Source organism: Pseudophryne corroboree, chromosome 1 (assembly GCF_028390025.1).
Source record: "Pseudophryne corroboree isolate aPseCor3 chromosome 1, aPseCor3.hap2, whole genome shotgun sequence".
NCBI lineage: Eukaryota > Metazoa > Chordata > Amphibia > Anura > Myobatrachidae > Pseudophryne > Pseudophryne corroboree.
The window spans coordinates 984,560,578-984,580,761 of record NC_086444.1 but is presented as its reverse complement, the minus strand read 5'-3'; the positions used below and the strand labels follow the sequence as shown (position 1 = coordinate 984,580,761).

The 20,184-nt window shown below is 43.6% G+C and overlaps 1 protein-coding gene across 2 annotated transcripts in view; it reads right to left on the bottom strand.

The window, feature by feature from the left end:
• Positions 1-20,184, bottom strand: part of LRBA (LPS responsive beige-like anchor protein) — a 1,108,277-nt gene that overhangs the window by 541,439 nt on the left and 546,654 nt on the right. For both annotated transcript variants that reach the window (XM_063920568.1, XM_063920569.1), the window contains exon 36: positions 15,816-15,982. In XM_063920568.1, the coding sequence (XP_063776638.1) occupies positions 15,816-15,982 (167 nt within the window). The remainder of the gene's footprint in view (positions 1-15,815; positions 15,983-20,184) is intronic.

Sequence of the window (20,184 nt, the reverse complement as noted above, 5' to 3'; positions counted from 1 at the left end):
GATACCAACGCTGGAATCCTGACACCTAACAATGCTGACACACGCAATACCGACCATCAGGGTCTATTCCCACTCGTGGCTGTCCACGACACCCATAGAGTGGGATTAGAACGTGTGGCGAGTGCAGCGAGCCGCGGAGCTCGCAAGGGGCTTCGTTGCACTTTCCCTCCACTGGCATTCTCGCGGTCGGGATCCCAGTGTCAGGATGCTGACCGCCGGGAATCCAACCGCCGGTCTCAAAACCCCAACCCAGTGTTAGGAGTGTTACAAGAGAGACAAATGTGTAAAAAATATATATTTGGACAAATGGAATACAAGAAAGTGGTAACATGTTAATGTAAGCGTTAAGTTGTGATGTTTTGTAGTGGGACAGCCAGAGCAGCTCAGGGGGCCCCATGGCCCAATGCTCACCCCAAAAACTGACTACTACTATATAAATATAAAGACAACTTACTTTTAATTATGCCTTATTCAATGAGCAGTCGAATGCTAGTTCCCTGCTTAAAAACAATTAGAGGCCGAGGGGGAGGGGTGCCAACATAGAATGAAGGAATCTCAACCTTCAAGTATACGCTTATACACATAATAATGGATATAGGGGGAGGGGCTGTAGACTCCAATGTTAGTGGTGGCAAAACACAGTCGCTAAATGGTCTGAGATCGCTTTGGAGGGGATTTGAATTGTTTTTTGACAGACAGGTGGTTTTATTTTGATTAGCCATCCACATATGACGCAGGCTCAGATGAGCCCTGCAGCGACACTGCCAGTGTTTGTTTTGCGTCTCTATTTTACAAGCTGAGAAACATGTTGGTGCTTGATACAGTACAGTACAGTACATTACACATGGCTCCACCGCTTCTACTTATGGAGTTGCCAAGATTTCTTAGACTAAATTAATTAGGCAATAACATTTTATAAAATACTAGCTGGAGTACCCGGCGTTGCCCGGGATTTTAAGAATGTTGGTTTACAAGAATGTATTTAAATATTAAACACACAGTATAAAAAACATAGTATAAAAAAGCATGTAAAATGTTATGCACATCAATAAAATGAAAACCCAATTAAAAATAGCACAGCACATTATGTATCTCCTGATATACTCTGTGCTGCTGGGGGACCGTGCTACTTACACTATATAACTCTCAGTGTGTGGGTTCGTGGTACCTCCATTCCCCTCCTCACATCATGTCACTGGCCCTGTCATCACTGACATATCATGCATGTTCTGATATAGTCTGAGCTGTTGGCCCACCCCTAGGGGCGCTAGTGGTGTGTTACCCCCACAGTGTTTGTTCCCAGAGTGTAAGTAATATGTGTAGCAAGTTTGGTGTAAATTGCTCCAAGCATTTTGGAGTTATGCTGTCTGCTGAAAAACTCTGTGCTGTCCCACCCCTAGGGGTGCTAGGGATGTCTGACCCCACAGTGTTTGTTTCCCAAGTGTAAGTCATATGTATACCAAGTTTGTTGTAAATTGGTCTAGCCAGTCGGGAGTTATGCTGTCTCCTGAAATACTCTGTGCCGCTGTCTTACCGCTAGGGGTGCAAGGGGTGTCTAACCCCCACAGAGTTGGTTCCTGGATTGTAAGTCAGATGTGTACCAAGTTTGGTGTAAATTGCTCCAGGGTTTCCACAGGTTTGCCATCTACTGAAATATTCTGTGCTGCTGTCCCACCCCTAGGGGTGCTAGAGGTGTCTGACCCCCACAGTGTTTGTTTCCCGAATGTAAGTCATGTGTGTACCAAGTTTGTTGTAAATTGCTGCAGGCATCCCAGAGTTATGCTGTCTGCTCTAATACTCAGTGCTGCTGCCTCACCTCTAAGGGTGCTAGGGGTGTCTTCGGGATCGGTATGAAATACCTCCAAACAAAATCCAGACGGTCTTATCCCGACAGCAATTGACAGATGGTCAAAATCCCGACATGGACAAAAGACAGACATTTAAAATACCGACAAGGTCAAAATACCGACATGTAAAATGCACAGGTCAAAATACCGACATGTGTTTTTCATTGTTTTATTGTGTGTATGTCGACATGGACACCATATAAGTGTACCGCTGCGCTCGGCACACTATTATATTCCCCCTCTAGGTCCACTGGGATGGTAAAGTATGAACAAGCCGATTTCAATAGAAAAAAAAATCATGAAAAACTCATGCCGGTATTTTGACCTGTCGGCATTTTACATGCCGGTTTTTTGACCTTGTCGGTATTTTAAATGTCGGTATTTTGTCCATGTCGGGATTTTGACCTTGTTGGGATTTTGACCGTCGGTCAATTGCGGTCGGGATTTCGAACGACGGATTTTGATTGGAGGTAAATTGACTGCATCCCGTGTCTTCCTCCCACAGTGTTTGTTGCCAGATTGTAAGGCATGTGTGTACCAATTTATGAGTACATTGCTCCAGGAATTCCGGAGTTATGCTGTCTCCTGATATACTCTGTGCTGCTGTCTGCTCCCCCAGGGGTGCTAGGGATTTCAAATTGTTTTAGTTGACTCTTAGTTGAACTTCTCTTCTAAACTGTGGATTTGTATAGAAAGTCAGAAGGACAAATTTACATTTTTATATATTAGATACGTCATCAATTACACTCTGACGTATTAGATGCTGGCATATCCACTAAAACTAAAAATGTGTACTAGTTAATTTAGGAACACTGCTCATAAGAGTGGCACTTATTTATAGATACTACCATGCTCCAGGTGTGTATATTATATTTATAAAAATAATGTTTCCGGAGATCTGTCGCTTTATCTTGTGCAAGCTGTTCAACCGCCATTCATTAGAAGACGGGAAGAAAATATCAGCTTCCAATTACTTTGGAAAAATGCACTAAAGTGTATAGAAGCAATATGTTTATTAGTAATATACAAACAAAAACCTATGAACTGCCAATAAAACAGCTTCCTAACATTTTTTTTAATGTAGCTGTACGTCTCTGCATTAATCAGTGTAGAATTTGCAATAATATTCTTCACACGGTGCTGTTTTATTATAAGTAATTGTCATTTGTGTGGGGGGTTCAGTGGAGCTAGGACTGGGAGAATTGTTAGTTTTATTAAGCCATTTCACAATATTATTACATGGGCCAATGTTGGCAATAAAAAAAAAAAATCCAAACATCGTCAGAGCTCCAGAGAGCAATGAATGTTACTTTACACTGATGTCAAGTGCAATAACTGCAGGGTGGGGAAACGGTGAAAGAAAAGCATTGAGGGGGCTGGGGAGAAGCCATGTTTTTTTTTTTGTGTCTGCATACATTTTCTTTGATTGCATTTCACATTTCAGTGCACTGCAGGCTAATGGGATTGCAATTCTACAAGGTACCCGTTTTCATTCATTATAAAAATGCTAAGTGAAATCTCATCACAAAAGTAATAAACAGGAAAAAAAAGAGCCGTGTAACCCATTTGCTGCTGTCAGAGTCTCCAGCCAGCACAAACAATAGAAGTAGAAGTATTGGGCTTTTGTCAAGAGGTAAAAAGACTGTAGAAAGGGGCCTACGGTCAATTTCGGTCCTGCCAATTTTTTTTTATTTTTTCAAGTACCACAATTTGCAAATGAGCCTAATATTATCTTGATTTGTCAAGTACTGCCCTTTATCTGCAAATAACTAGAGGCAAGTGCAATACACTGAAATAAACCTCTTGTATATTTCATTAAAATATCAGCCCAAGCCCCCACTTCTGGAGGTGGTCTCGCCTTCCAAAATGACATGCTACAAGATAAAATAGTAATGCTAATATTGATAGTTTGTCCATTACAGGTCAGCTAACTGTCCACTGGAACAGTTACAAAGCTGTTAGTTTCGATTTCACAAGGCCAATCAATACCAAGGCATACTGTTTCAATTTTGCCCACATTGATTTTTCGCAGTCTTCTTTTTTCTTTTATAACACCCGTACCTACTAGCATTCATCTTTTCTGAAAGGAAGAAGATTTGATTTACTGAAGTAAAATTGAAGAGAGCATCACAAAGATTTTACCGGCAGGGCTCTTGACATGCAGGCTTAAGAGAGGAGGGGAAAAAATAGAAGGATAGGGGGGGCCTGAGATGAATGTTTCACAGGGAAAAAAAAATAGCTGCCTCTAGCTTGAGGGCAACCATTAGAACATATTCCATGCAATCTCAAACACTGTCTTAAAAGCAGCTGCAACTTAACTGCTTCGATGTGCTAATCTAAAAACAGACCACCGGTTTTATATAAAAGCGCTGATACCCTGATTGCCGCGCCTCTGATAATTTATGTCTGCAATTTTAACTATGCATTTTATTCCAAAGATGAGGAGTGCCACTCTCTGTCCTTTACTAGCCGAAGAACCAGAGTGAATTTCTATGGTACATTAGTCAGCCTATTAGAATGCAATGAAGGACGCGATGAGAAAAGGGTAGCATGTCCTCCGAGACTTTCATCCACTGTTCTCCATCATCTCTTCTCATCCTTCTTACATTCAGCCACTTTACCAGGTGTCATCTACATGAAAGATGATTTGTCTCCTGACCCAAATAAACACAATGCCTGCTCAGTGCACAGTGTGGGGAAAAATTACTTCTGCCATTCTGTTCATTTGTGGGCCCATTTTTTTGCTTATTCCGTTGTTCCTTATCAGCGTTCCTTCTTCTTTTCACCTGAGCCTCGCTTCAGGTGACATTAATGTATGAGAACAGGTACTCGCTGGCAGCTACAATTTTTCCCAGTGAAATCTCTAAACAATTTGGAATAATAACAACAAAAAAAACAGTTTTCAATGACAGTAAAGGACAAACACTCACCAGAGCCTATGTGAACGGAATACCTTTTCCCCTATTTTCCACAGAGGGAAGGAAGAAAAAAATAACTGGAAAAATCTCCATGAATAAGAACACAATGACTTTTTCTCTGTTGCAGCAGCATGTGTTAGCCAGATATTAAGACACAAATTGCATTCAGACAGGTCAGTAGGTGTCAAAAGATATTAGATGCCTGCTGTGAGGGAACAACAAATCCCATCTGCTTCAGAGAAAAGAATATTTTCATTTTTATTGAACTGGAACTTGGGAATTTCTCTACGTATAACAGAATTAGGTCTAATAACCACACCGTGGTCAAGCCTGTAATCATCTGTGGTTTGCCCATAATCATGCAGATTTCATTTGATCTGCCTCAGATTTGCCAATATTGATTTTTTTTTTTCCCTCGCTCATTCTTCCCAACTTGCATTTTTGTTATAGTACCAGATGTTTTCTTATGCCACATGCTGGAGTTTCATCGCTGAATGCAGCACCTGACCTTCTCTATAATTGACTGAAAATATTGATGTAATGGCATGGGTCTGATTGTGATTTATTAAAACCACTGCCGATCCTGGGCCAGCTGCCAGCGTTGCAGCTTACTGATCGGACAGCATTAGGAAAGCCATCAATACTGAAACAAAATAAATGACATTAATGGGAAAGTATTAAAGCTCAGTCCAGGCAACAAGCAAGCCATATGAATTCCAAAGGACAGAGGAAAGCATCATAAACTAAATTAAACAGAAATACTTAGGAGATTCCATTTACTAGAAGACACGAACACAAGATTATATTAACACTTGTAGTGCTGAGCTTTTTTGTTTATAATTAGGATGGAACCAAATCAATTGGTTTAGATTCAAAATTAGGTTTTGCAAAGATATGAAAACTTCTAAATCCTAATTATGAATTTGTGTATGAAACCATGTGGAAGGCTGACCTGAGGGCTGACTAGACGTATCTACATAATACAGAGCTTGCGGAAGGGATAAGCACTGCCTAGAATTCTGTTAGGTGAATGATATTATGAGCCACCTCATTATAGCACCATTTGTAAAACAAGATTAATACTGTATTTAGAAAAGCATACTATTAAAATCTATTAACCCACTCCAATTGACTGACTGCACATTTAATTATCTAATCTTATACAATATGCATAAATAATGTCATAAAAATATTACTTTCAAATGTCATATAAAAACTATTATGATGAAAGTCTTCATCACAAACTTACTGCAAAACCCGTATAGTGGACTGTGATCCAAGCAGCCAGATATCAGGAAATGATATTTACACTTAGCATTCCAGCAAATGGCAACTAATTTTCTACATTATTGCAATATTAATTTGGCCAAAATCCATGTAAATGGGTAGCATTGATGTATTTAGCAGGAGAGATATTTAGGGGCTGAGGAAGTTTGGACACTGCTAGTTTGCGTAGCATAAAATAGGCAAATTGGGCTGACCCACAAAAATGCAGATTTGTTTGCATCTGACAGTTCCACCTGCTTATGAACGGAGCGATGGGATTGGGCAGTGAAAAGGGAGATCTTATATAGGCCAGAGCAGTGTGCGTTTGTAGAACAATAGCCATATCAATGATGGGCGTGAGCTCTAACTAACAGTTTTGGATTAGCGTATTGCAGATTTACTGGTAAAGCGGACAGAAACTTTTTTTATTTGCAAAAATGGTATGATTCTGTCAGTGGGATTTTTCAAGATTTTTTTTTCATACACAAAAAAAAAACCTGTTTTATCAACTGTACAACAGAATTTTAAATAGATTACAAACTTAACAGGAAATATAGTTTCCTATGAAAACAAAAACAAAATACAAAAAAATTGTTCATAGATATCAGATGTAGAGCGCAGATGTCAAATTGTGGATCTAGTACAAATGGAATAGACAGACCCAAAACTCTCACAAGCCTCACAGAAGAATCATAGAGCCATGAACAGGCTGCAACACCCCCTCTGCTCTGGTACTAAGTGTCCTTTAGACATCCCTACATACCATCAGACCTTCCACATGCCTCTTAAATGCACATCATAGCACCCCATGTGACCCTTACATGCCCAGCAGACCTTCGGGTCCTGGTTAGGTGCAGAGGCAGACAATACATTGCCAGATGCCCCTCCATATTTTGGAGGAGTGATGTAATGCCCAACTCTGCATCTAATAAACCGTATAACCAAACTGATTTTACCATTAGGTGCCTGTAATTAGTGTACCTGTTCTACTCCTGAGTGGAGTCTGTGCAGCGAGTCTTGACATTACAGTACAGTGTTCGCAAATACTCGCTATATCGCATTTTTTACGCGCTATAAGCATTAAGGGACTCTGCTTTGAATAACAGGTGGATCCCACAGGATGCGCTGTGATGACCGCTGTGTGCCACAGCTAATGGCAATCCTGCTGTCTCACCTTCCAATCGCGGTGGCGCACTGGTGATGCTGTGTCCGTGTGAGACCAGCTGCCCACCCAATTACTGTCATTCAGTCTGGACATACCATAGACAGGGAGGATGCAGCATAGCATGGCTGGTGCCGCCTTCCCTACACGCAGCCGACATAGCAGAGCGAGGAGCAGTCCCGGCATAACACATCAGGAAATTAACTGGAAGTGAATTGCCGCGTGACAGGCACAGCCGCTTGGAGCTCAGGGCGGGCAGCGGGGGAGACTCGGAGCAGAGAGAGCTCTGTGCCGGCTATTGCCTTAACCCGCTGCTATTCTACAGGTTCTAAAAATCCTGAACACGAAGAACTCCCATTTGGGGATGGGTTCCCTGCCATGCCCAGCACCCTCAAGCCAGTTTATGCTGCCAGGCTTGTAGTAGGATTTTTTGTGTTTCAAAATGACAATCATATCCTCTTTTTTTATATGCTAAGGAAAAGTTTTCATTTTATGCGTAAAATACTACTGAGGTCACCATCTGCTGACAGCCTCGGATTTTCGTTCACATCATTAAATGTTAATTGTGACATTTTTCACTGCACATTTTCCATTCATGTCCTGGTGCAATGTGTTTAACATGCTCTACCTGGTGCAATGTGTATAACGTGCTCTGCCTGGCGCTAAGTGTAAAATGTGGGCTACCTGGTGCAATGTGTAAAACGTGCGCTACCTGGCGCAATGTGTAAAATGTGCGCTACCTGGTGCAATGTGTAAAACGTGCGCTACCTGGCGCAATGTGTATAACGTGCTCTACTTGGCGCAATGTGTATGACTTGCTCTACCTGGTGCAATGTGTATGACTTGCTCTACCTGGTGCAATGTGTATGACTTGCTCTACTTGGCGCAATGTGTATGATGTGCTCTACCTGGTGGAATGTGTATAACGTGCTCTACCTGGTGCAATGTGTATAACGTGCTCTACCTGGTGCAATGTGTATAATGTGCTCTGGCTGGTGCAATGTGTATAATGTGCTCTGCCTGGCGCAAAGTGTATAATGTGCTCTACCTGGTGCAACGTGCATAACGTGCTCTACCTGGTGCAAAATGTATAATGTGCTCTGCCTGGCGCAAAGTGTATTTCGTGCTCTGCCTGGCGCAAAGTGTATAACGTGCTCTGCCTGGCGCAAAGTGTATAACGTGCTCTGGCTGGTGCAATGTGTATAATGTGCTCTGCCTGGCGCAAAGTGTATAATGTGCTCTACCTGGTGCAACGTGCATAACGTGCTCTACCTGGTGCAAAATGTATAATGTGCTCTGCCTGGCGCAAAGTGTATAACGTGCTCTGCCTGGCGCAAAGTGTATAACGTGCTCTGCCTGGTGCAATGTGTATAACATGCTCTACCTGGCGTAAAGTGTAGAACGTGCTCTATCTGGCGTAATATGTATAATGTGCTCTACCTGCCGTAGTGTGAATAGAGGTTCTACCTGGTGCAATGTGTATAAGCATCACTACTGTGTGGTGTAATGTGAATTGGTACGATTATGTGGTCACGTCCCTCAATTTTTGCTGCGCTCCTTCGGCGCGCATGGTCCATGCGTCAGTTTAGCAGCGGGTTAAGGCAATAGCCGGAACAGAGCTCTCTCTGCATTGTCACCCCCCCCCCCCCCCCTGCAACACTTTTGTAGTGTCCAAATCATTAATAAGATTAAGGGGTATATGCAATTGCGGTCGAATTCCGGCTGGGATTCGACCATTTTTAAATTCGACACAATTCGACAGTCACTTACCCTCCCGCCGGGACCCGAATTCGTCATATTCAATAAAAAACGGATTCGACAGTCCCGCTGTCGAAAAACGGACCAATTGACGGATAGTGTGCGTCCTGGATTCGACTTTTTGGACGGCACAAAAATGGTTAAAAAACCCTGAAAAAAATTGCGTGGGGTCCCCCCTCCTAAGCATAACCAGCCTCGGGCTCTTTGAGCCGGTCCTGGTTGTATAAATACGGGAAAAAAATTGACAGGGGATCCCCCGTATTATTAGAACCAGCACCGGGCTCTGTGTCCAGTCCTGGTGCAAAAAATACGGGGGACAAAAGACGTAGGGGTCCCCCGTATTTTTAACCAGCACCGGGCTCCACTAGCTGGAGAGATGCCACAGCCGGGGGACACTTTTATATCGGTCCCTGCGGCCGTGGCATTAAATCCCCAACTAGTCACCCCTGGCCGGGGTACCCTGGAGGAGTGGGGACCCCTTAAATCAAGGGGTCCCCCCCTCCAGCCACCCAAGGGCCAGGGGTGAAGCCCGAGGATATCCCCCCCCCATCCAAGGGCTGCGGATGGGGGGCTGATAGCCTTGTGTCAAATAAAAGAATATTGTTTTTTGCAGCAGAACTACAAGCAGAACTCCCCCGAAAGCTGGTACTTTTTCAGGTACATTGTGGATTCTACTTGAAGAAGTGGACAGAGGTCGGCGTGTGAACATAGGTAAGTATGTGTGTATCGGCATGTATGTAATAAAGTTTTACTATCATGGTGTGCGTGTACTGTTTTTATTTGGGGTTTTTTTTTGCAGTAGAACTACAGGTACCAGCGGGCCCGTTTCCCCACCGCATGCTGGTACTTGTGGTTCTCCAAATACCAGCTTGCGGGGGAGGCTTGCTGGGACTTGTAGTTCTGCTGCAAAAAACAATATCTTTTATTTGACACAAGGCTATCAGCCCCCCATCCGCAGCCCTTGGATGGGGGGGGGGGGGGGTGGACAGCCTCGGGCTTCACCCCTGGCCCTTGGGTGGCTGGAGGGGAGGGGGACCCCTTGATTTAGGGGTCCCCACTCCTCCAGGGTACCCCAGCCAGGGGTGACTAGTTGGGGATTTAATGCCACGGCCGCAGGGACCAATATAAAAGTGTCCCCCAGCTGTGGCATTATCTCTCTAGCTAGTGGAGCCCGGTGCTGGTGTTAAAAATACGGGGGACCCCTACGTCTTTTGTCCCCCGTATTTTTTGCACCAGGACCGGACGCAGAGCCCGGTGCTAGTTCTAAAAATACGGGGGATCCCCTGTCAATTTCCCCCCAATATTTTTACAACCAGGACCGGCTCAAAGAGCCAGAGGCTGGTTATGCTTAGGAGGGGGGACCCCACGCATTTTTTTTCTTGGTTTTAACCCATTCTCACCACTTCCCACTGAAAACCATGCTCTCTCTATTTTAGACAGTTAAAAAAATTCTTTCAAAAAAGTATATAAATAATACTTGTGCCTCCTAATAGACAAACCAAGTAGATAATCCCTTCTAATATAAATAAATATGCTATTAGCAACACAAAAAAAAACATGTTTTTAAAATTTTTTATTCGATTCCGCCAGCAAAGTGAGGCGGAATGAAATTGACGAAATTACTGTCGAAAAGAACTGTTGTAGAATCGACATTCTTCAATTTATTATACTTATGTCGAAAAGCCGCATTTTTAACATTGCAGACATGTCGAATTTTAGTAAATGTCGAATTGCAAAAAGTCGAATCTGAAACGGCAGGTTTTTTGTCGAAAAGTACTGTATTGCATTGTCGAATCCAATTTGACATGTTTTTTTGTCGAAAAAGCCCCGTTTTTCGACTTTTGCGTCAATTCGACCGCAATTGCATATACCCCAGAAAAGGACAGGTAGGATCTCAATTTTTAAAAGTGAGGGGTCCCTGGGACCACTTTTTTGGGGGCTGAGCGCGATCACTGCAGTAGGAAGAGGCATTGGCACTACTACCACTGCACAAACCCTAATCATCTCTAGATCGAGTAGCCACTGCCTACCTATTGCAAAAGCAGTAATATAGGTTAGGGGTCATATTAGATTTGAGTTTCTAAGAAAATGGAATCAGCCTTTAAGAACATCATGAAGTTGGGTTGAAGTAGTTGCTCCAGGAGTAAATAGATAAAGGAAAGATACTACTGTATAATAATTCAGTTTTGTGAGACGGCTGCACAATATCGCTTCTACTGATGTATGCTGATGCAATTATCAGGATTTGTTCCGACCCTGCATCAGCACAATCAATAGTGTTGAACCATTTTGCATACACCTATCCATACAGCTTTCATTCAGTATGTTCTGTAAGAGAAGGTACCATTAAATATATAGAATACTACTTTCGTTAAAAACAGCAATTACTTTCTGCTTGGTCAAATTACTGAACAATGACTGACCGGAACATAAATTTCATAGTTGTCTTTGGCAAAAAGTCAGCAGCAATTTTTGGTACAGATTTTTACTTATGAAATTGTTGGGGCAATAAAAACACAACAAATCACTCATTATCAAATGGGGTCATTAGTTTACCCTACCATCCCTTTAAACCGGGACACTTATGAATTAAACATGTTCTATGGCTGATTAAAACCATGTGACATGCTGGCTTGAAATCAGCCAGTCACAGAACCTGTGTATTTTTATGAGTGTCCCGGTTTAAAGGGATAGTATGGTAAGTCTATTCTAATACCCATTTCACATCGCACAAATAACCCAGTATCGACACGGCATATTGCAGTGTCGAAACGGGTCAGTGTGCGATGTGAAAGCACTTTGGCCGAATTAGCGGGTCGCCTGACCCGGTAATTCACCCTGGTAAAAAAGAAGGATTATTACCGGGTTGAATACCGGGTCAGGCGCAGTGTGCATGGGAGCAGTTTCGATGCGACACGGCTCCCATTCACAGCATAGGGAGAGGCGGCGCAGGAGATGAGCTTATCTCCCAGCGCCGCCTCTACCCCCGCTGCTATGGCAACCTACCAGGTATATTGCCGGGTCGGAAAGCCAGCAAAGCAGAGTAAATGCCGGATCCCACCCGGTAAGGACACGTTTCTATTACCCGGTGGGATCCGGCATTTGCAATTTTGTGTCACTTGCCAAAAACCTGTCAATTCAAAAGACTGCACTAAATATGGGAAGCGGATGAAAAGCTTAACCTTAAACAAGGAGCAAAGTAAGTATATACAACTTTACAATGAAACATTGTCATTTGTGTACAATGTAAAAAAAATCATGTCTATTAGGACTGCAACCTGGTGTCTGTTTTAGTACATTACGATACATAAGGAAAAGGATATGTGAAAGTACTGGCTTATTAGTACTGTCAGTTTGGAAGACTAATTATTACAATTCTTTAATAAAAATTGTAAAGCAAAGTGTGCAATAAGTACAGTCAGCTACTTTGGCCTAGAGAGTAGGGCCGGAGAACGAATGCTTCTCCAATCAAGTCATTCACACAATGCATAATGCCCAGAAAGTGACAGCTAACTTATGGAAAAGGTTGTGGGTTTACCATTATAATGAACTTTTTTTTCTCTTTTTGTCAGATCTCCCAAGCTCTAGGTTTCAAAAGGAACCATTGGGAATATAGTCAAATTATTTAATTAATAGTAAGATCTAATTTCACACAGGGATATTTAAAGAGCAGCAATTCCAAAAACATTTTCCTTACATGTTACAGTTCAAAATTTAAAACCGCTTATGGCAGCTAAAAACCAGCAGCCCATTGACCATGGTCCGGCTCCTGCCGCACCAAACAAAAAACTGATTTGCATGAGCCAGGAGGCGGGGATATAGGGACGAGCCCGTTGCATTCTGGGAGGCCGAAAGCTTTGATCGTTTGGTGCCAATCCGCTGTCGCTACCTCATATCGCAATGTTATCCTGTGGATAACCTGTGGACCCTGCACGAGAAATTTACTTTATATAAGGAGGGATTTATCAAAGCTTAGAGAAAGATAAAATTGTTAGAGATAAAGGGGTATATTCAATTGCTGTCGGGTCCTTTCCAACGCAAAAGACCCGACAGCTCTCTATACAATGCTGGGCCAAACCGAAAAGGTTTTGCCCGTTCCCGACAGTGTCAATCCGACTTTTTTTAAAATCGGATTGACATTGTCGGAAACTGGGCTAAAACCTGTCAGGTTTGGCCCCACTTCCGCAATACACGCTGAAGCCGCCGACCCGCGTGTATTCACACAGCATTCAGACATGTTAGATTTCCCGACTTGTTGGAAAAACTGAGCCCGGATTGAATAGGTCAGAACCCCTTCCGACTTATTCCAGTCGGAAACTGCCGTCTTTACGACAAGACAGCAGTTTCTGACTCTAATTGAATATACCCGAAAGTAACAATCAGCTGCTGTCATTTTTCAAAAACAGAGCCTGGAACATGTAAGGCAGAAACTGATTGGCTAGAACTTTGGTGTACTGTATATCCAATTAGCTGCAGTAACTTACCGCTTTGCACACTATGGCCATTATCATATCAGCCCTAAAGGTGTACCGCTCCCGAAAAACTGGATTTTTTTTTGCATTTTCCTATGCTATTGTCTCGTGCGAAAACCCTGTTTTTCAGTCGAAAATACATAGGGGTATATGCAATTGCGGTCGAATTCCCGAAAATGTTGAAAAACGGGACATTTTCGCCAAAAAATAATAATTCGACAATGCAATACAGTACTTTTCGCCAAAAAAACGGCCATTCCAAATTCGATTTTTTGAAATTCGACATTTGTCAAATTCGACATTTCTGCAATGGTACAAATGCGGCATTTCGACAAAAGTATATTCAATTGAGGCACAAGTATTATTTATATATTTTTAAAAATATTATTATTTTTTTTTAAATGGAATGGTGTAAAAAACAGAAAAAAAAAATGCGTGGGGTCCCCCTCCTAAGCATAACCAGCCTCGGGCTCTTTGAGACGGTCCTGGTTGCCAAAATACGGGAAAAAAAATGACAGGGGATCCCCCGTATTTTAACAACCAGCACCGGGCTCTGCGCCTGGTCCTAGTGCAAAAAATACGGGGGACAAAAAGAGTAGGAGTCCCCCGTATTTTTTGGACCAGCACCGGGCTCCACTAGCTTGACAGATGCCACAGCCGGGGGTCACTTTTATACAGCGCCCTGCGGCCGTGGCATTAAATACCCAACTAGTCACCCCTGGCCGGGGTACCCTGGAGGAGTGGGGACCCCTTCAATCAAGGGGTCCCCCCCCCCAGCCACCCAAGGGCCAGGGGTGAAGCCCGAGGCTGTCCCCCCCCATCCAAGGGCTGCGGATGGGGGGCTGATAGCCTTGTTGAAAATGGAAGAATATTGTTTTTTTGCAGAAGAACTACAAGTCCCAGCAAGCCTCCCCCGCAAGCCGGTACTTGGAGAACCACAAGTACCAGCATGTGTGTGTGTGTGTGGGGGAAACGGGCCCGCTGGTACCTGTAGTTCTACTGCAAAAAAAATACCCAAATAAAAACAGGACAAAGACACCGTGAAAGTATAACTTTATTACATACATTCCGACACACATACTTACCTATGTTGACCCGCCGACTCTGGGCTCGTCTCCAATGTCGACGTCCGGGGTACCTGAAAATAAAATTATACTCACCTGATCCAGTGTGAATTGTGTCGAATTAAAAAACGGGCGAAAAATTGCCGCAATTCGCCCGGAATTGCATATACCCCATAAGGTCTGCGAAAAGTCACAGACCTATGTATTTTCTTAACACTTATCACAGCTTTTACGTACACTTTTTAGGGATTTAGTTTTGCCTGCCTGAGACAGGCAAACCAAACTCCTGATAAGCGCAAGCGGTCAGGGCTAATAGTAAAGCCCCGGTGCGCTAATTAGCTGTGGTTAACAGGATACCGGCCTATGACTTACAGTAAAAAAACTCATGCACTGTGAATACTGCAAAAATCACTATACAAATTGTGATGCAAACAAAAACAAGTGAATAAAATAAAACCATACATACCAACTCTACTGACTTAGGCAGGACAGTCCTAATTTGAGTGACCTGTCCTTTTGACCTCATCCAATAGAGTTGAAAGGTTGAGAGGCATACACTGTTCGCTGTGCAGCGATATATGGATGCTGTGTGCACCTACCATGGCATGAGTGGAATGCAGAGGGTGCTTTTAGGGGAGAGGAACAAGAGGCTGTGCAGTCCACTGCTTTCTAAGTGCCCTTCATGTGCATGTAATGCCAATCATTTGTTCCAATAATCCAACAAAGAATTTTAAGGTATAAAATTCACAAAACCTGTTACTACCATAATGATGGCGCTGACCATCACCTTTTTTTTGGGTAAAGCAGTGTGCATTTTCTTACCAATGGCATTCAGCTGTGTCCAGCATATAATAGAGGCAGCATAAACAGATGTGAACACCCTTTGGAGACGCAACTCTTTGCTTTACAGCCACCACAATATATTTAACGAATACTAAGGGGGACATTACTAAGCAGTGATAAGAGCGGAGAAGTGAGCCAGTGGAGAAGTTGCCCATGGCAACCAATCAGCACTAAAGTAACATCGATAATTTTCATACTATAAAATGATACAGAGCTGCTGATTGGTTGATGGGAAAATGTCTCCACCGGCTCACTACTCCGCTCTTATACTGCTTACTAAATGTCACCCTTAGTCTACTGTAATTAGTATGTTTCACCATTACCACAGTATATATGTACTAATACATGTTCTATTCCAAACTCCGAATAAATGACACTTGCACTACACCATTTTGCCTGTCCTTGAATAACTTTTGTGACATACAGTACATACAGGACAATAGAGTGAAAAAGAAATGAAACAAAACTTTATAGGATGGTCCTACCTTACTGATGAACTGCCCCAAGCTCCATGTTTGTCAGTGAGAATATTGATGATTTTCTGCACCAGCTGTGTCGCAGTCACATGATCTCTGTACTTGGCCGCCCTTATTAAATGGTCACACATCTTTTCATCTTCTCTCTTTTCTGCTGAATATTGTGCAGAAAGTGACTGGAGGAAAGAAACAACAATACCTGCTTTAAAATAATGTCAGCATCAGTTATTTAAATATGTATGTGCCATACAAAACATTTAATTGAAAGTGGTGTTTACTTTGGCTAGGACATGTATATGTTATCTGTTGCAAGAGCACCATGTTTATGTTTAATCCTAGCGAGAGAAAGCTCATGAGAAAAGATGCGGAATATGTAACAATGTGACAAATCTCTAAGCAAGAAGGAAATTAAGAAAAGCAGTGAAGATGCAAAGGTAGATTATGGCTACATTTTGGATAGCATTAAAAACTTTACAGAAAAACATGTGCAGGTTGTATATGCTACAAGTAACTAGAGTGCTGTGGCTGTATTGTCCACACTGTCTTCTTCTAATCTGCATGCCAGTGATGGGCACCCCGATCTTTCAGTGCTATACCTTCTAATGCTCGTTTAAGATGCCTGCTGCTATGCAATTAGAGATAGGTGTTCCTTTCATTGATTACATGTATTGATTTAACTTTATACTGAAATTAAGAGTAATTTGCTTCCCCTTTCAAGGTTAGGGGGCCACCTAATACGTCCTCTGAATTCTATCATGTTGCCTATCACTACTGTATACCACTGTCATTTTATTTACTTTTGCCAAATACACGTTATGCATTGCATTCTGTAGTAAGGTGTTCCTGTACAGTACTGAGATTTACATCTCCTCATGGAGGTTTTATGATTTCTTTCATTATGTTACACTGTCAAGTTACACGATCACAGAAAAAAAATAGGATTTTAATTACCTACCGGTAAATCCTTTTCTCGTAGTCCGTAGAGGATACTGGGGTTCCACTTAGTACCATGGTGTATAGACAGGTCCACTATGAGCCATGGGCACTTGAAGAATTTAATAGTGTGGGCTGGCTCCTCCCTCTATGCCCCTCCTACCAGACTCAGTCTAGGAAACTGTACCAGAGGAGATGAACATATTTTGAGAGAAGGATAGGTAAAAATAGTGATGAGATCCCGAACCAGCACACACAAACAGAGGAAAGCTATGCTAACCTGACTTTAAACAGGAACAGCAACAGCTGAACCAACAATACTTAACCAAACAACAGTGCAGGAAGAACGAAGCACCGGGTGGGCGCCCAGTATCCTCTACGAACTACGAGAAAAGGATTTACTGGTAGGTAATTAAATCCTATTTTCTCTTGGGTCCTAGAGGATACTGGGGTTCCACTTAGTACCATGGGGATGTAACAAAGCTCCCAAACCAGGTGGGAGAGTGCTGAGGTTCCTGTAGAACTGATTGACCAAACTGAAGGTCCTCAGAGGTCAAAGTATCGAACTTGTAGAACTTAGAAAACGTGTTCGAACCTGACGAAGTAGCTGCTTGGCAGAGCTGTAAAGCCGAGACACCCCGGGCAGCCGCCCAGGAAGAACCCACCGACCTAGTAGAGTGGGCCTGTACAGATTTTGGAACCATGGAATAAGCATGCTGGATAGTGAACCTGATCCAGCGTGCAATTGTCTGCTTTGAAGCAGGACACCCAATTTTATTGGGATCACATAGAACAAACAGCGAGTCGGATTTCCTGTGACAAGCTGTTCTCTTTACATACACCTTCAAAGCCCTCATAAGTAGCAGAAGTGTCCGTAACAGTCGGAACCACAATAGGTTGATTGATGAGAAATGCGGACACCACCTTTAGAAGAAATTGCTGACGAGTTCTGAGTTCAGCTCTGTCCTCATGAAAAACTAAGTAGGGACTCTTGTGAGACAACGCCCCTAGCTCCGACACGTCTTGCTGAAGCCAAGGACAACAGTGTGACGGTCTTCCATGTAAGGTACTTTACGTCAACCTACTGTAACATTTCAAACCAGTCCGGCTGAAGGAACTGCAGCATCAAATTGAGATCCCAAGGTGCCGTGGGAGGCACAAAGGGAGGTTGGAAGTGCAGAACACCTTTCAAAAAGGTCTAGACCTCAGGGAGAGAAGCCAATTGTTTTTGAAAGAAAATTGACAAGTCCAAAATCTGGACTTTTATGGAGCCCGGACGTAGGACCACATCCACACCTGCCTGCAGAAAAAGTCCCAGGTGAAATTCCACAGCAGAATATTTTCTGCCCTCACACCAAGAGGCGCATTTTTTCCAAATACGGTGGTAATATTTAGACGTTACCCCCTTCCTGGCTTGGATCATAGTCGGGATAACTTTGTTAGGGATCCCTCTTCTGGCTAGAATCAGCAGTTCAACTTCCATGCCGTCAAACGTAGCAATGGTAAGTCCTGATAGACGAACGGGCCCTGTTGCAGAAGATCATCGTGAAGAGGTAGAGGCCACAGACCTTTGAGGAGCATCTCCAGGAGGTCCGCGTACCAGGCTCTTCTTGGCCAGTCCGGAGCAATGAGAATTGCTTGAACCTTTTCCCTTTTTATTCTTTACAGATTTCTTGGGATCAGAGGAAGTGGAGGAAACACGTACACCATCTGATAAACCCATGGAGGCGTCAGAGTGTCCACCGCCACTGCCTTTGGGTCTTTCGACCTGAAACAATACCGCTTTAGCTTCTTGTTGAGACGAGAGGCCATCATGTCGGTGGGATATCCCGACGACTCGTCAAGCACCTGAACACTTCCGGGTGAAGGCCTCAATCCCCTGGGTGCAGGTCGTGTCTGCTGAGGAAGTCTGCTTCCCAGCTGTCTACTCCCAGAATGAAGACCCGACAATGCCACAGCGTTTTTTTCTGCCCAGAGGAGAATTCTTGACACCTTTGACATTGTTGCTCTGCTTTTCGTTTGCTCTGTCGGTTTATGTACGTCACTGCCGTCACATTGTCCGACTGGACCTAAATGGCCCGATCCTGAAGAATATAAGAGGCCTGCAGAAGGGCATTGTATACGGCCCTGAGTTCCAGAATGTTGATTGGAAGGGTGTCTTCCTGACTTGACCATCTTCCTTGAAACTGCACCCAATGGGTGACCACTCCCCAACCTCTGAGGCTTGCGTCCGTGGTTAACAGGATCCAGTCCTGAATTCCGAACCTCTATGAGGTGAGAAATCTGTAGCCACCACAGAAGGGAGATCCTGGCTTTTGGCGACAGATAGATCCTCTGGTGCATGTGAAGATGCAACCCGGACCATTTGTCCAACAGATCGAGCTGGAAGGGTCTTGTGTGAAACGTTCTGTATTGAAGGGCCTCATAAGAGACCACTATTTTCCCCAGTCGAATGCATAGATGCACCAATATCCCGGTTGGCTTCAGGACATCCCGAACCATCAACTGGATTACCAATGCCTTGTCCAATGGAAGGAACACTTTATGCAACTCAGTGTCCAGTATCATTCCCAGGAATGGGAGCCTCCATGTTGGCTCTAGGTGAGAAGGTTCAGAATCCACCCGTGATCCTGGAGAAGTGTGGTTGAGAGGCCAATGCTGTCCAGCAACCTCTCCCTGGATGATCAGAAGATCGTCCAGGTACGGAATTATATTCACTCCCTGCTTGTGAAAGAGAAACATCATCTCTGCCATCACTTTGGTGAATACTCTCGGTGCCGTGGAGAGACCAAATGGCAGGGCCTGGAACTGATAGTGACAGTCCTGCAGTGCAAACCGTAGATAAGCCTGATGAGGCAGCCAGTTCGGAATGTGAAGGAACGTATCCTTGATATCCAGAGACACAAGGAATTCCCCTTCCTCCAGACCTGAGATCACCGCTCTCAGAGACTCCATCTTGAACTTGAACACTCTTAAGAACAGATTCAAGGACTTGAGGTTCAGAATTGGTCGTACCGAACTGTCCGGTTTTGGTATTACAAACAAGTTGGAATAGTACCCCTTGTTGTGCAGATGAGGTGGAACTGGAACAATGACTTGAGTCTGTACCAGTTTTTGGATGGCCTGCTGTAAAGTTATATTTGCCTCCTGTGAAGCTGGTAAGCCTGATTTGAAAAATCTGTGAGGTGGGAGGTCTTGGAACTCCAGTCTGTAGCCCTGGGAAATAAGATCTATGACCCAGGGATCCCGACACGCGATTGATCAGATGTGACTGAAGAATTTTGGTTGGGCTCCCACCTGACAGCCCTCTAGGCATCACGGTCCACCGTCATGCTGAATGCTTTGAGGAAGCAGAGCCTGAGCTCTGTTCCTGAGCACCTGCAGTTGCTCTTGCACCTCTGGAAGACGTAGAAGCACCTCTGGATTTTCCCTTAAACTTGGTTGT